At 46.7% G+C, this 14,196-nt stretch overlaps 1 protein-coding gene across 4 annotated transcripts in view; it reads left to right on the top strand.

Annotated features, from left to right (window-relative positions):
* Nucleotides 1-13,956, top strand: part of MYO1E (myosin IE) — a 221,232-nt gene extending 207,276 nt beyond the window's left edge. For all 4 annotated transcript variants that reach the window (XM_010836828.1, XM_010836830.1, XM_010836827.1 and 1 more), the window contains 2 exons: nt 8,395-8,564; nt 12,921-13,956. In XM_010836828.1, the coding sequence (XP_010835130.1) occupies nt 8,395-8,564; nt 12,921-12,997 (247 nt within the window). In that variant the 3' untranslated portion in view covers nt 12,998-13,956. The remainder of the gene's footprint in view (nt 1-8,394; nt 8,565-12,920) is intronic.
* The last annotated feature ends 240 nt before the right edge of the window (nt 13,957-14,196 follow it).

The following is a 14,196-nucleotide window of genomic DNA, read 5'->3' as shown; positions in this document are numbered from 1 at the left end:
GGGGGGGCGGGGGATGGGGCAACCTAGGGAAGCCAAGACAAGGGGACTAGTCAGGGAGACAACCTCTCTCACTCCCCCTTCTCTGACCATCGCACATGTAAAGCCCTGCTGCTCTCTGGTCTCAGACCACAAGCAGAACAAAGCTGAGAGGTTATACTGTAGTAGATACTAGCTGCGTTTCAATAACGGAAATAAAATCCAAAATTCCTTCTTGTGCTATGCTGTTCTACAGTCTTTTTCGAGTTAACCCTCCTTTGCTCCAATCACCGTAACAACTCATATCCCATGAAGAGTGTCAACCGTCCCTGTCTCTGCGTCATTGATGTCACTTGGTGTTGTGTGCTCTTGTGGGCTTCTGGCCCCTTGTGAGGTTGGACAGCTGTCTGTAAGGGCTCATCGGTCCATCAGCATCCGGTGTCTCAGGGCATAGCACCTCTGGGCCTCCCCAGGCACTGAAACAGGCAGGTTTTCACAAAGCCAACTGGGTGTGATGTGCCTCATTACTCAGGAAACTTTGTGGTGTGGGTTATGCTGTGACTGCTTTAGATGTCTAACACCCTACTCAGAAAAAGACCTGATGTAAAAGCAAGGTGCTGTGAATAAGTTTCTTCATGTGTTGGTTTTTTTAATGAAGGATAAGCACAGTAAAGTGTAAATGTGTACAGTCCCTTGGTATCCACCAGAGATTAGTTCCCTCACACACACACACACACACACACACACACACACACACACACCCCAGATATAAAAATCCATGCATACTGAAGTCACTTATATAATATGGCATGGTATTTGCAAAGGCTTCCCTGGTGGCTCAGTGGTAAAGAATCTGCCTGCAACGCATGAGATGCGGGTTTGATCCCTGGGTCAGGAAGATGCCCTGGGGAAGGAAATGGCCACCCACTCCAGTATTCTTGCCTGGAAAATCTCATGGACAGAGGAGCCTGACAGGCTGCCTACATCTCCTTGTTCAATTCTCTGTGGTCCATAAGAAATATACTTACTATAACTTCCCAGGTGGCTTAGTAGTAAAGAATCCACCTGCCAATGCAGGAGACTCAGGAGACACAGATTCTATCCCTGGATCAGGAAGATCCCTTGGAGTAGGAAATGGCAACCCACTCTGGTAGTCTCGCCTGGAAAATTCTATGGACAGAGGAGCCTGGCGGTCTACAGTCCAGGGGATTGCAGAAAGTTGGACATGACTGAGTGAGCCTGCACATGGTATTTGCATATAACCTATGCATATTCTCCTGTGTACTTTAAATCATCTCTGGGTGGCCTGTAATACTGAATACAATGTAAATGTTATGTAAATAATTGCCCTGCCCAGCAAATTCAAGTTTTGCTTTTCAGAACTTTCTGGAATTTTTTTTCCAAATATTTTCAACCTACAGTTGATTGTATCTGCATCTGGAACGCAGAACTCCTGGGTGTGAAGTGCGGACTCTACAGATTACACTGAAATGATGGGTCACATGGTAACAGCAAAGCTACTTTACATTGTGCCAGAGTTACATGTAATGAAACAAGCGGGTTTGCTCCGTGGTGTGGAGTTTTATAACTGCATACAAATCTGCACACGGTGAACCTTTTTATTATTGAAATGGCAATAGGAAAAATAACTGTCATTTTGATTCAGAAATTCTTGCTCCAACCCCCGTTATCCTAGTAACACAGTTTTCAATCATGTGAGGTTTAATTGGAATACAAATATCAAAATATGAGCACTACCAAAAACTATCTAAATATTGCATTGTTGTTGTTTCGTCATTCAGTTGTGTCCAACTCTTTGAGACCCTGTGGACTGTAGCCCGCCAGGCTCCTCTGTCCATAGGATTCTCCATGTAAGAATACTGGAGTGGGTTGCCATTTCCTTCTCCAGGGAATCTTCCCAGCCCAGGGATTGAACCTGCATCTCTTGGGTCTCCTGCATTGGCAGGCAGATCCTTTACCGCTGAGCCAGCAGGGAAGCCCCATAAAATCCTGCATATCCATTGTAAAATAAAACTAGTCTAAGTGCTTTCAGACGAGTAAAAGTGAGTTATTATGAGGGACAGTGGTATGCTCTGAAAGACTAGACAGGCAGAGCCGTATCATTTGTTAGTTTCCGCTCTCTATGTGGCCGATTTCAAGCTACCACGGTGACTCCCCCACTGGTCCCAGAGCTGGGAGGAGATGCAATCTCCCACCGTCATGTAGGCAGCAGACATTAATAGCATGGATAGATGTAAAATGTGGTAAAATAATTAGGGAGGGTCAAATGATGAGTATTTGTTGCCTTTGCTTTTAACTTACTCGGTTAGATGTATTTTTATTTCATCTTTGTTGTTCAGTCACTCAGTCATGTCCGACTCTTTGCAACCCCATGTCCTTCACTGTCTCCTGGAGTCTGCTCAAACTCATGTCCATTGAGTCCAGCCATCTCATCCTCTTTCGCCCCCTTCCTCCTCATGCCCTCAATCATTCCCAGCATTAGGGTCTTTTCCAATGAGTCGGCTCTCCGAATCAGGTGGCCAAAGTATTGGAGTTTCAGCATCAGTCCTTCCAGTGAATATTCAGGTTGATTTCCTTTAGGATTGACTGGTTTGATCTCCTTGCTATCCAAGGGACTTTCAAGTCTTCTCCAACACCACAGATTTCATCTTTAACGATGCTTTAACAACTGACCCACAAAATTTCTGAAAGTGTGACAGCCTGCTCTCACAGGCTGGGTTGAGGCCAGTTCCTGCACCCTGGGCACGAGGGTCTTGTTTGCTAGGTAAGAAAGTCTGAGTCCCTTTTTCATGACTGTGAGAGGTGTCCTTAATTTCTGGTAGCCGGTAGAAAGGAGCTGTCATCTCCTCGTTATTGACTGCACAGGATCGCCACCTAGTGGTGGAAGGAGATAGTCTGAGTTGAAGGCTGAGTCTGTCCAACCAAGCCAGGAAAATGGCTGTTCTGACTGATGTGTGTGATGGTTTCCAGGTCCGCACTGCAGTGAGTAAAGAGCCAGGGATCACCCCATCGGGGCAGGTGTCCTGTGTTCCGTGGTAGGTCTCACAGTAGAGATCTTAAAAGCACTCTGGAAAGCCGTCTTAGAATTAGGAAAAGGGCCTGGGCCATTGCCAGAATTCCCTCTTTTTAACCCATGAAGATAGATCCCTAAAGATGTGAAGCAATGGATCCAAGTCATGTGCCAGCCAGTGTCAGAACTGGGCCTCAAACCTAGTGCACTGACTCCAATTCAAGCCACAGTCCCTAATACTGCTCCTGCAGGACGTGCAGATTGAGGCCACCCAGTCCTCCTGGGCCTGACACCAGGTCCAGGGATCACCGTGGTGAGAACAGTCACCTGCATGGACTCTGCTGTCCCGCTAGGGAGGCGGGCAGCCCAGGCCCATCCCCAGTGCACCGCCCCCTGCTCTGGACTCTGCTGTCCTGCTAGGGAGGCAGGCAGCCTAGGCCCATCCCCAGTGCACCGCCCCCTGCTCTGGACTCTGCTGTCCCGCCAGGGAGGCGGGTAGCCCAGGCCCCATCCCCAGTGCACCACCCCCTGCTCTGGACTCTGCTGTCCCGCTAGGGAGGCGGGTAGCCCAGGCCCATCCCCAGTGCACCACCCCCTGCTCTGGACTCTGCTGTCCCGCTAGGGAGGCGGGTAGCCCAGGCCCATCCCCAGTGCACCACCCCCTGCTCTGGACTCTGCTGTCCCGCTAGGGAGGCGGGTAGCCCAGGCCCCATCCCCAGTGCACCGCCCCCTGCTCTGGACTCTGCTGTCCCGCTAGGGAGGCGGGTAGCCCAGGCCCCATCCCCAGTGCACCGCCCCCTGCTCAGAGCAGGCACAGGCTGCCAGAGGGTGTGCAGGGGCTGAAACAAGATCCAAAGGCTGAGCAGGAATTAGCAGTGCTCTGTGTGGGCTGGGGAGCATGGGGCCAGAAAAGTCCGTGTGGCTGGAGTTCTGGGAGCCTGCTGCATATGTATCATGCCATTCTCTGATGAAGCCAGCAGGAAATTCCAGGAACCCACGTCAGTGATCTCGTGGGAGTGTTGTGACGCTAAATGAAGCAACATTTGAAAATGCCCAGCACAGTATCTTGCCCAGAGCTCCAGGCAGGGGTTCCCAGACCACACCCCCTCTGTTGACACTCACAAGAAGAGCGAGGACATGCTTAGATATGAGAATAAGACACAAGTGACCAGAGAGGAGGAGGGCTCACTTGGCGAAAGTGCTGCCCGACTGGATAGCTGTCTTCTCTCCTGGTTACAGAGGACATATAAACAGGAAAGAGCCAGACAGTGGTGACCTTGGGATTGCCTAAACAGCCCCTTTCCTGATGCAGAATGCTGAGTTGTTCTCCGCCCCCATGTCTTTTCCCCATCAAACACAGCCACCTCGTCGATACTGCTACTCCCCAGCAAACAGTCCTCCATTTCAGAGCTACCTGGAATCCCCCCCTCCCAACTGTGGAGCACTGTGAGCCTCATTCAGCCAAGAGATACACACCAGATGACCTTACACTGCATGGTAGCCGCCGTCCAGGGCCTGGGACAATCAAGCCAATGTCCACTGTACACAAGAACCCAAAGCCCCAGTAATCCCTGAGGTTTTACTTTGACTTATGCTGAGGAAGTAGGCTCTGATGGCTTGGAATCAAAGACCACACAGAGGCTGTGTTCACACAGGTGTTTAAATGGTCCTCCATCCCCTCCTCCACTCTGTCCCAGTTCCTGGGTGGGACACCCAGCAGCTGCTTGTACACAAGCTGGCTGAGCTGACTCTGGGTATCAGGAGTACACTGCAGAGCCCAGGGGGGCCCATGCAATTTACTTATTTTAAAAATATTTTTTATGCAAGTATCTTTTAAAGAAGTGTTTATGTATGGCTGTGCTGGGTCTGCGTTGCTCTGCGGGCTTTCTCTAGTGGCTGCGCGCAGGGGCTACTCTCTAGTTGCCGTGTGCAGGCTTCTCGTCGCACTGGCTTCACTTGTTGTGCAGCACCGGCTCAAGGGCATGAGGGCTTCAGTAATTATGGAGCAGATTCCAGAGCACAGGCTCAGTAGTTGTGGCACTCTGGCTTAGCTGCCCAGTGGCATGTGGGATCTTCTCCGAACAGGAGTCAAACCCGTGTCCCCTGCATTGCAAGGCAGATTCTTAACCACTGGACCACCAGGGAAGCCCCTTACTTTTTTAATTTTTGAGTCAGCTTTCTTAAGATATAATTTACATACCATAACATCAACCCATTCAAAATACAGTTCACCAGCTTTTAGTATAGTCAGGGGTATGCAACCATCATCATAATCTAATTCTGGAAGATTTGGGTTATCCCAGAGGGAAACCTTCTCCTTAAGCAGTCATCCCTCCCTCCTCTGGCCCTCAGCAACCACTAGTCTACTGTCAGGATAGTTTTTTCTGGACATTTTATGTAAATAGAATCATCCTTCTTTTGTTAAATTTACTCCTAAGTAATATTCTCTTTGTGTATTGTACCTGGAATTGTCTTCTCAGTTCCTTTTCTAGATTGCTCATTGCTAGTTCATAGAAATATAGCTGAATTTTGTATATTGATGTTGTGTTCTATAGTCTTTCTGAATCTTTTTATTCTAGTGGTATTTTTTTTTAGCATATTCCTTGGGCTCTTCTATGTGTAAGCTCATCTCATCTGCAAATAGAGGTATTTTCCACTTCTTTTCCAATCTGTATGCCTTTCATTTTTCTTGACTAATTGCCCTGGCTGTAGAGCCTCCAGTGCGTATCGATGAGCTGACATCTCTTGTTTTGTTCCTGATCTTAGGGGGGAAAGTACATTTGTCACCAGCAAATAGGATGTAGACTAGGAGTATGTGGACAGGGGTCCTAAACCCAGCCAGGGCCCGGACTGCGTGGAGAGAGGTAGGAAGAAGCCAGTGTGGCCTGCAGCGGGATGAGAGGCTTGGAGCAAGTGGGGCCGCACCTGGCAGGGACTTCGTAAGCCCCGGCAGGAGGAAGCTGTTAGAAGGATCAGTGAAGAGTGAGGTAAACTGATAACACACTGAGCTGATGTTCAGGGAGCCTTGAAAGAAAGCAACGGGCAGGAGTGGCATGAAGGGGAGGAGCTGGGTGACCTCAGCCAAAGCTGGAGGCAGGTGGGCAGAGGAGCAAGGAGGGAGACTCCTGGGAAGGCTGCAGGCAGGCTGGCCCTTCTTTTCAGATTGTCACCCAGCTTTGCCTCTATGCTAAGAGGGCCCCCTGCCCAGAGAATGCACCCAAGTCCCAGTACTCTTGGGCTCCAGACACCCCAACCACCTGCATTAATGGTGCTGGGTTTCTCCCCATGGACAAAAAAGAGGCCAGCTCTCCATCTATGAATGGTGAGTGTGTGTGTGTGCACATGTGTGCATAAGCGCACATCCCCTCCCAGCCCCACTCCCTGGAGGTGCCAGACTGCAGGCTTCCTCCCACCCAGGGTGTTCTAAATGCACCCCCACCCCCCATTCCTTGTTGCTGGGAAGTCAGATGACTTCTGGTATCCAGGCTAATGGCTCTTATTAACCAAATGCTGACACATCTCTAATATATAGGTTACTTAATTAAAAACCTGCTTATCCAGCCAGCCTGCTTTCTCAAGCAGGTGATGGGGATTTCCAAGACTAGGAAGGAAATGATGTCATGCTAACGATCTATACGATGTCTTTCCTCTCCCATAAAAGTGCCTTGTGGGGGTGGGAAGGTGGGCATGGGGGTTGATGTGAGAAGAGTGGAGCCTGAGTTACCTTGGCGTTTGCTCCCTTCTACACAGGGAGTCCCAGGAAGCACTCAAGGAACACTACCCCTGCTGGGGACAGCTAGCAGCCAGTACCCCCCTACCCTCGGCCACCCCCTCATGATCTGACTTGCTCATCAGCACCCCGTAGCATCTGTTGTCACAGGACCTCAGCGAGGACAGTGAGGCTCTGGCCTCTTCAGAACACTGCTCAAAACTGGGTGTGCTTTTTCTCTCCAGAACTCAGGCCCCAGGAAGTACCCTCCCTTTTCCTCCACCCTCCCACAGGTGTTAACAGGCCCGGCCAGACCTAACAGCCAGCCCCACTGTGTTGAGTTCAGTCCGGCCCCTCTTAGAAGAAGTCTTAAGTTTCTTTCAGAAGCAAATGAACATAGGCTTCACTTTAGTTAGTCCTTAAAGGGGCAAGGGGGTGTTTGCTCTATTTGTTTCCTAAATGCATTCTCTAAATGCTTTTGATGAACATATTTAATAAAGGGTTATTCCAGACATGTTTCAAGATCTCACTAACTAGGACCATGCCTTTAAGGCAAGGTATGAATGGTGACTGGAGGAAGCATAGTTTGTAGAAGGAATACATTTAAAGCTAGAAGACATTTAAATACATTTAAAACTGGATTAGGGCCTGAGCACCAGAGACATTTTTGATGCTCATCACCAGGTAGAGGAGGTGGCACTGGCATCTGTGGGGTAAAGGCGAGGGATGTTTAACCCCCTGCAGGGCACAGGGTACCCCCCGCAACAAAGGATCTGGACACCCACAGCGTCAGGAGTGCTGATGTTGAGACGTTACTTTGGATAAATTTTCTGCACAAACAAGAACATTCATTCCTAGCAGCATTTTTCTGTAATGAAACTGGAATTATCTCAAATGACCATCAACAGTAGACTGGACAAGTAAATGGTGACATATTCATGGAATGGAATAGTAAATATAAAGCCATGAGAATGAATGAGTCAGAACTACATGCACCAACAGTGCTCATCTCAAAAATGGAACGAGGGTGGGAATTCCCTGGGGGCCCAGTGGTTAGCACTTGGTGCTTTCACTGCCGTGGCCTGGATTCAGTCTCTGGTCAGGGAACTAAGGTCCTGCAAGCTGTGCACCATGGCCGGGGGTGGAAAATGGAGCAAGTTATAGCAGCGTGTGATTTTACACAGTTAAACAGGTAAACTATGCCTATTGTTTAGGGATACTTATGTGCATGGTAAAACTACAAAGCAAAGCAGAATTATTAATATAAAATGCAAGCTAGGGATTCATTCTGGGAGGGCTTGCAGTTGAAAGGAGGCACCTGTAGGCTTCCGTGGCAGAGTTCTGATTTCAGAGTTGGGGGTGAGGGGAGTACATACGTGGCTGTCATATTATCATTTAGATATGTAAATATGTTTTATAAACTTGTCTTACATATTTCCTTTTATGCTGGGAACACAGCAACAGCAGCTAATGTTTATGCAGAATTAACTACGTGCTTTTGCACTGACCTTGTCAGGAAGGGTGTTTTATCCTCCAAGAAAGTTTAGAGGTTGACATGTCCTTCTAAGGACGGGGCTAGATTTGAACTTGAGCAGTGTTGGCTCCAGGCTCCAAACCAGCGCACAGTGCTCCTGCTTCCTCTTGGGTCCCACCTCACCCGCCTCCACTCTCTCCACAGGGCCCGGAGACAGACAACCAGCCGGCCTCCCCCAGCGGGGGGCAGACCCAAGCCCCAGCCCAAGCCCAAGCCTCAGGTGCCACAGTGCAAGGCTCTGTATGCCTATGATGCTCAGGACACGGATGAACTCAGCTTCAATGCCAATGACATTATTGATATTATCAAAGAAGGTAAGTGCACGGCTGGCTGGGATAGGCTCAAAGAGCAGACAGTCACAAGGCTATAAAAACTAGTTTAAATGTGAATGGAATTTATGGGCTCCTCTAACTGAAATCTGAAGAGGTAGGTCAGGCTTCAGGCTGATTGAACTGGAATTAAACTCCAGCTTAATTTTTCAATACTTCTGTCAGCTCTGCTCTCTCCTTTGTATTTCTTCCTTCCTCTGGCTGTTTTTCCTCATGGTAGCAAAAAGACTGCATCACTTATAGGCCAACAGATCAAACCACGTCTAAAATCCATTTTACTTCTGAAACTTCTTCTCTTAGCCACTGGATAGAAAGCCTAGGTTTCACTCTGATTGGACCAAAGTGGTCATGTGCCCATTCCTGAATCAGTCGCTGTAGCAAAGCAAATGCTGTACCCTAAGTGGGCTAGACCTGGTGGGGATTGCCCTGGGAAGTGGTAGGTAGGTCTAGCCCACCCCAATTTCATGGCCTCTCATACTGAAGGTAGATGGAATAGAATCCAGGGAGACAACCTATTACATCCACTATAAAAATGGTCTGGTCTGTGGGCGCAGCTGAATACTTTATTAATTTGGTAGAGAAGATATGTTAGCACAAACATTACTGCTTATGGAAGCATGAAAAACAAAGATCACTACTAACTTAGGATGTTAGAAAAAGCACCCTGATGGGAATGACATCTGTGATGAGGGCGGGGTGGGGGGTGGGTCACAGAGAGAGGAGCCTTGGAGGCTAGAAAGAGCAGGCCATTTTAGGAAAATGAGCTGACACTTGACCCCGGTGAGGAACCCCCAAGGAGATGAAATGAAGCCAGAGTGGCCTTGTCACGGAAGCCCTGGGTGCCAGGCTTAAGTTGTCAAGACAGAGCAGAGCCATCCAAGGTGTAGGGGCAGAGCAACGACAATCTGAGTGGACGGTGGTTCCCCGGCAGGGGCCGCTTTCCGGAAGAGGTGGCCAATTCTCACTCCCAGGAGAACTCTAGGTCCCCAGACCAAAGTCCTTCTAAGCAGCCTCTGGGCGCTATTTTTAATCTCCTTTTAACCACCTGGTTTTCTACAGGTGTTAATATTTTAAGCCATTTAATAGTCTTCAAAAAGTTGGAATAAAAATAAGTATTGAAATGAACTTTTAGTAACACAAGCAGGGTTTTTATCACCAGCATTGTTCAGCAAAAATATGGGAAATAACCTAATATCCAGTGACAGGGATTAGTTAAATAAGCTTTGCCATATCCACTCAGTGAACTTGGATGCAAACATTTTTGTGTTAATGATGCAGAAGTACAGTACATTTATTGAAATGGAAAAATCTTCATGAAGAAAAGGAAAAATTAGAGGCTGAACTAGTCTCATTTTTTTTAAATATAAAACACATGGAATAGAAAAAAATTTTTTAATGTTTTCAAAAGTAGAAAATGTTATAGTGTTCCCTTAAGAGTTGAACTTCTTTTCAGTATTACTTTCTTTTCATTTCTCAATATTTTCAAAGTTTTCTAGAAATAACACTGCTGCTACTGCCGCTGCTAAGTCGCTTCAGTCGTGTCCGACTCTGTGCGACCCCATAGACGGCAGCCCACCAGGCTCCCCCGTCTCTGGGATTCTCCAGGCAAGAATACTGGAGTGGGGTGCCATTGCCTTCTCCGTAAGAAATAACACATGGGTATAATTAAAACAATTATATATTTGTGTAAAATATAGAGTCCTAAAAGTTATCAAAACACGCTATAAAGTATTGCTTTACTTTAAACAGTGTGGTGTGAGTGCAGGAATTGACATATGGATACAAGGGATAGAACAGCATCCAGAAACAGACCCCTGTGTGTGTAGGTATTTAATAGACGATAAATGTGGCACTTGAAATCAGGGGAAAGGATAGAGTCACTTTCCATTTTGAAAAGAAAGTTTGCTGTATGCTTCATATACAAAATAAATACCAGATGAATTAAAGATCTGAAAATGTATGACTAAACTATAAGTCTTAGAAGGAAACCTAGAATATTAATCTTTGGGTGAGAAAAATCTTCCTATGGAAGATGTCAAACTCAAAAACCATATAGGGTTTAACCTCATAAAAAGGCTGCATTGAAACCTACGTGGTGAATAGTACTGGGAAAGTTAAATGATAGAAAATAGACTAGGAAAAAAAAAATGTTTTACGTATATAAATAACTCCTCTATGAAACAGTGAAGCCCCAGAGTGGACAAAGGCTATCAGGGCAATCAGTGCACGGCAGAGCCTCCTGTGATGTCAGCAAAGACTAAAATGTGAGAGAATCCACCACATTCCCTTATCCAAATCCTTTGAGTAAACTGAGGTTCAGAAATCAGAGCTTTTGTAAAGTTAATAATGGAGTATATATAAACATCATGTAATATATATACACATCATGTGGTATATAACACCCCTTCAGGTTCCCAGGGCAACAGCTTAGATCAGCCAGTTTCTGCTGTGGAAACTAAGAGCCTTCATGCTCAAAGACATCATAAACAAGCCCATGTCAGTTCAGGTCAAGTTTGGCCATCAGATGGGTTATAGAAAACTTTCAATTTTTAGAACTTTCTGGATTTTGTCACTGCAAATAAAGTATGGAGTGTAATGTCTGTGTTTAGTCAGGGAAATAGGTACCTTCTTTCACTATTTACTGCTGAAATAGGCTTTGGGGACGGAAATTTAACAGTATTTATCAAAATTGTTACTTTGGATTTATATATTAACCCCTTCCCCCAAGGTCAGTTACAAATAAATTAATACTTACATGCATAAAAGAAATACAGAAGTCCTTGATGTAAGTATAGGAGAGTTTTCTTTTCTTAATAGTGTCAGTGTGGGAAAGGATTTCTAAAAGTAATAGAAAACTAAGACTGTAAAATAATCATTTGATTCAATTGCTCAAATACTATGTCAGAGTTAATAAAAGTGGGAAGAAGGACATTTGTAACTCATGTGACAGATTCACTAGTATATAAAAAACTAATCAACAAGAGGCCAACATGAAATAAAATTAAGCAAGTGATATGAACAGTGGGCATATCTATAGAATACAGAAGCTCTTTATATACAGATGTGAAATGATCTTTAGTCTGTATTACTAAGGTTAAACTATAGAACACAATAGTATGCTATCGTTTATATACAAAAGGTTGTTGGCTTTTTAACAAATACTTGCCTTTGTAGACGTGAACTATATCTCTGGAAGAAAGTGCAATAGGCAATGCTGCTGGCCCAGACGGTAAAGGAGCTGCCTGTAATGGAGGAGACCTGGGTTTAACCCCTGGGTTGGGAAGATCCCCTGGGGAAGGGAATGGCAACCCACTCCAGTATTCTTGCCTAGAGAATCCCATGGGCAGAAGAGCCTGGCAGGCTACAGTCCATGGGGTCGCAAACAGTTGGACATGAATGAGCGACTAACACTTTCACTATCATTTGTATACAAAAGGCCGTTTGTTTTTTTTTTAATAAATACTTGCCTTTATAGACATGAACTATCTCTGGAAGAAAGTGCAAGAAATAGGTAATACTGCTTGCCCTCCAAGAAGGGATCTAGGTGGCTGGATTCACTGTTAATACTTCCACGTGCACTTTCAAAAGTACAAAAGGACAATCTATCACAAAAAGTAAACTAAATTTTCTTAAAGGATAATAGAAGGTCCATATTCTTTGTTCCAAGAATCTATCCTATAGATCTACTTGCACATGGGCATAAAGATATATGTATGGACATTTATTACATTAACAGCAAAAAATAAGAGAATGGCTATGCAAATTTTGGTTTACGATGCAGCTGTTTAAAAAATGAGATGCAGTCATGGAAAGATGATTGAGTACTGAAAAGCAAGATGCAGAAGAGTAAGATCTAGAATGACCTATCTAAAATGAATGTGTGTTTATAATCACAGAAAAAGGTCTAGAAGAATATATATCAAATACTTATTACTGGTGAGGGACTGGGATTAAGCTGGGAAGTAAGGATGGTGAAGTGGTACAGATCAGTTCTCCCAGAAAGATGGTGAGGTGGAGTAAGGTGTGTGAAAGGTGAGTCGGGAAAGAAAAGGGGGGGGGACGCAGGATTAGTCATCAGACCACAAGCCAACCTCACAGTCTGCCAGCCCAGCAGCTGGCCCGTCTCACAGGCAGGAAGATCCCACAGGGCCAACCACTAGAGATGGGCAGGGAAACCTCACAACTGGGCAGTGGGTTCTTCTGGAAGGGGGCCTGTGAGGCACATCTGCATGTCTGATTTTCATTAAAAGAACATGGATGGGGCCTAGTCTCCTCTGCCTGTGGGTGCACCTATGGGAGCAGAGGCCCCAACTCACCTTCACGATCTCTGTGTCCCCACAGATCCTTCTGGCTGGTGGACGGGGCGACTGCGTGGCAAACAGGGCCTGTTCCCCAACAACTACGTGACCAAGATCTGAGGCGCGGAGACTCCGACACTAGGGAGGAAGGAGCTTCAGGCACACGTGGGAGGGGACGTGTGGGGGCCCTCCTCCCGATCCATCGCAAGCAGCTGCTTCTGCGAGGCCTGGAGCCCCTCAAGCCCCCTGCCCGTGGAGGACTTCACAGAGCTGGGTTGGAGACAGGGAGTGTCACTCCACAGGATCCCAGGAGGGCAAAACAAGCACCCACTAAGATTTATTTATTCTATTTAAACCTGGTGAGAGGACCAGCGAGGTCCACGCAGACCTTGCCAGCTCTATCGAAACAGCACCTGCGCGCTTACCAGGCCCAGGGGAACGGCCATGGTGGCCGCTGACAAGTGCCTTTAGTTGAAGCACATCTCTCTCATCCCTCTCTTCATTACCTGACATGCGCATTCCTGCCACCTGCCCTCAGAGGGGACCCACTCTGCAGGCGCAGGGGGCGGGGTGGGGGAGGGAGGGGGGCTTGGCGGGAGCAGGCACTTCCCATGCAGATGCCAAGGGCCCGCTGAGCCCACAGGAGCATGGGTGCTGCTGATTTTGCCAGGCAGGCTCTCTCTGGGTCTTCAGTTGGTATGTGGCTGGCCCATGTTGGTTTTCGTGTTTAATGCTGTACCTATTATGAGAAGAATCTTTTTTTTTTTTTCAAGCTGTACATTTATAAAAAAAAAAACAGATCATATACTGTATATATAAAAATCTCAAGATGGTAGAAACATGTATGAATGTACCAAGTAGTATCCCACTGTACTTATTCTTAAGATAGGTTTTATGACAAGACTCACACCAGGTACTTACAGATGTGCACTACTCCTTTCTGACTATAGAACCATCAGTGTTACTGCTTCCTCAGTCCCTGCACACCCTTCCCAGCCCTCGCCTGTTGGGAGTTCTCCTCTGCGCCCCCACTCCGTGTCTCCTCCCCTGAGCTCCAAAATAAAGGAATCAGTGAACCACCTTGCTCTTTCATGACCTGTGTCTGGGTTGTGTCCACCCCCACAAGAGAAGGTATGTTCAGGGCCTAAACGCCAGCACCTTACTTGGAAATCGGGTCTTTACAGAGGTGACTGAGTTAAAATGGGGTCATCAGCAGGGCCCCTAATCCAATAAAACTACCATCCTGATAAAAAGAGGAGATTTAGACACAGATCAACACAGAGAGAGGGAGAAGATGAGCAAAGAGTCAGCCACCTACA

The sequence above is a fragment of the Bison bison genome, unplaced genomic scaffold (genome assembly GCF_000754665.1).
Source record: "Bison bison bison isolate TAMUID 2011002044 unplaced genomic scaffold, Bison_UMD1.0 scf7180017864066, whole genome shotgun sequence".
Lineage (NCBI taxonomy): Eukaryota > Metazoa > Chordata > Mammalia > Artiodactyla > Bovidae > Bison > Bison bison.
Note: the sequence above shows the minus strand (reverse complement) of the source record. Positions and strands in the feature narration are given on the sequence as shown.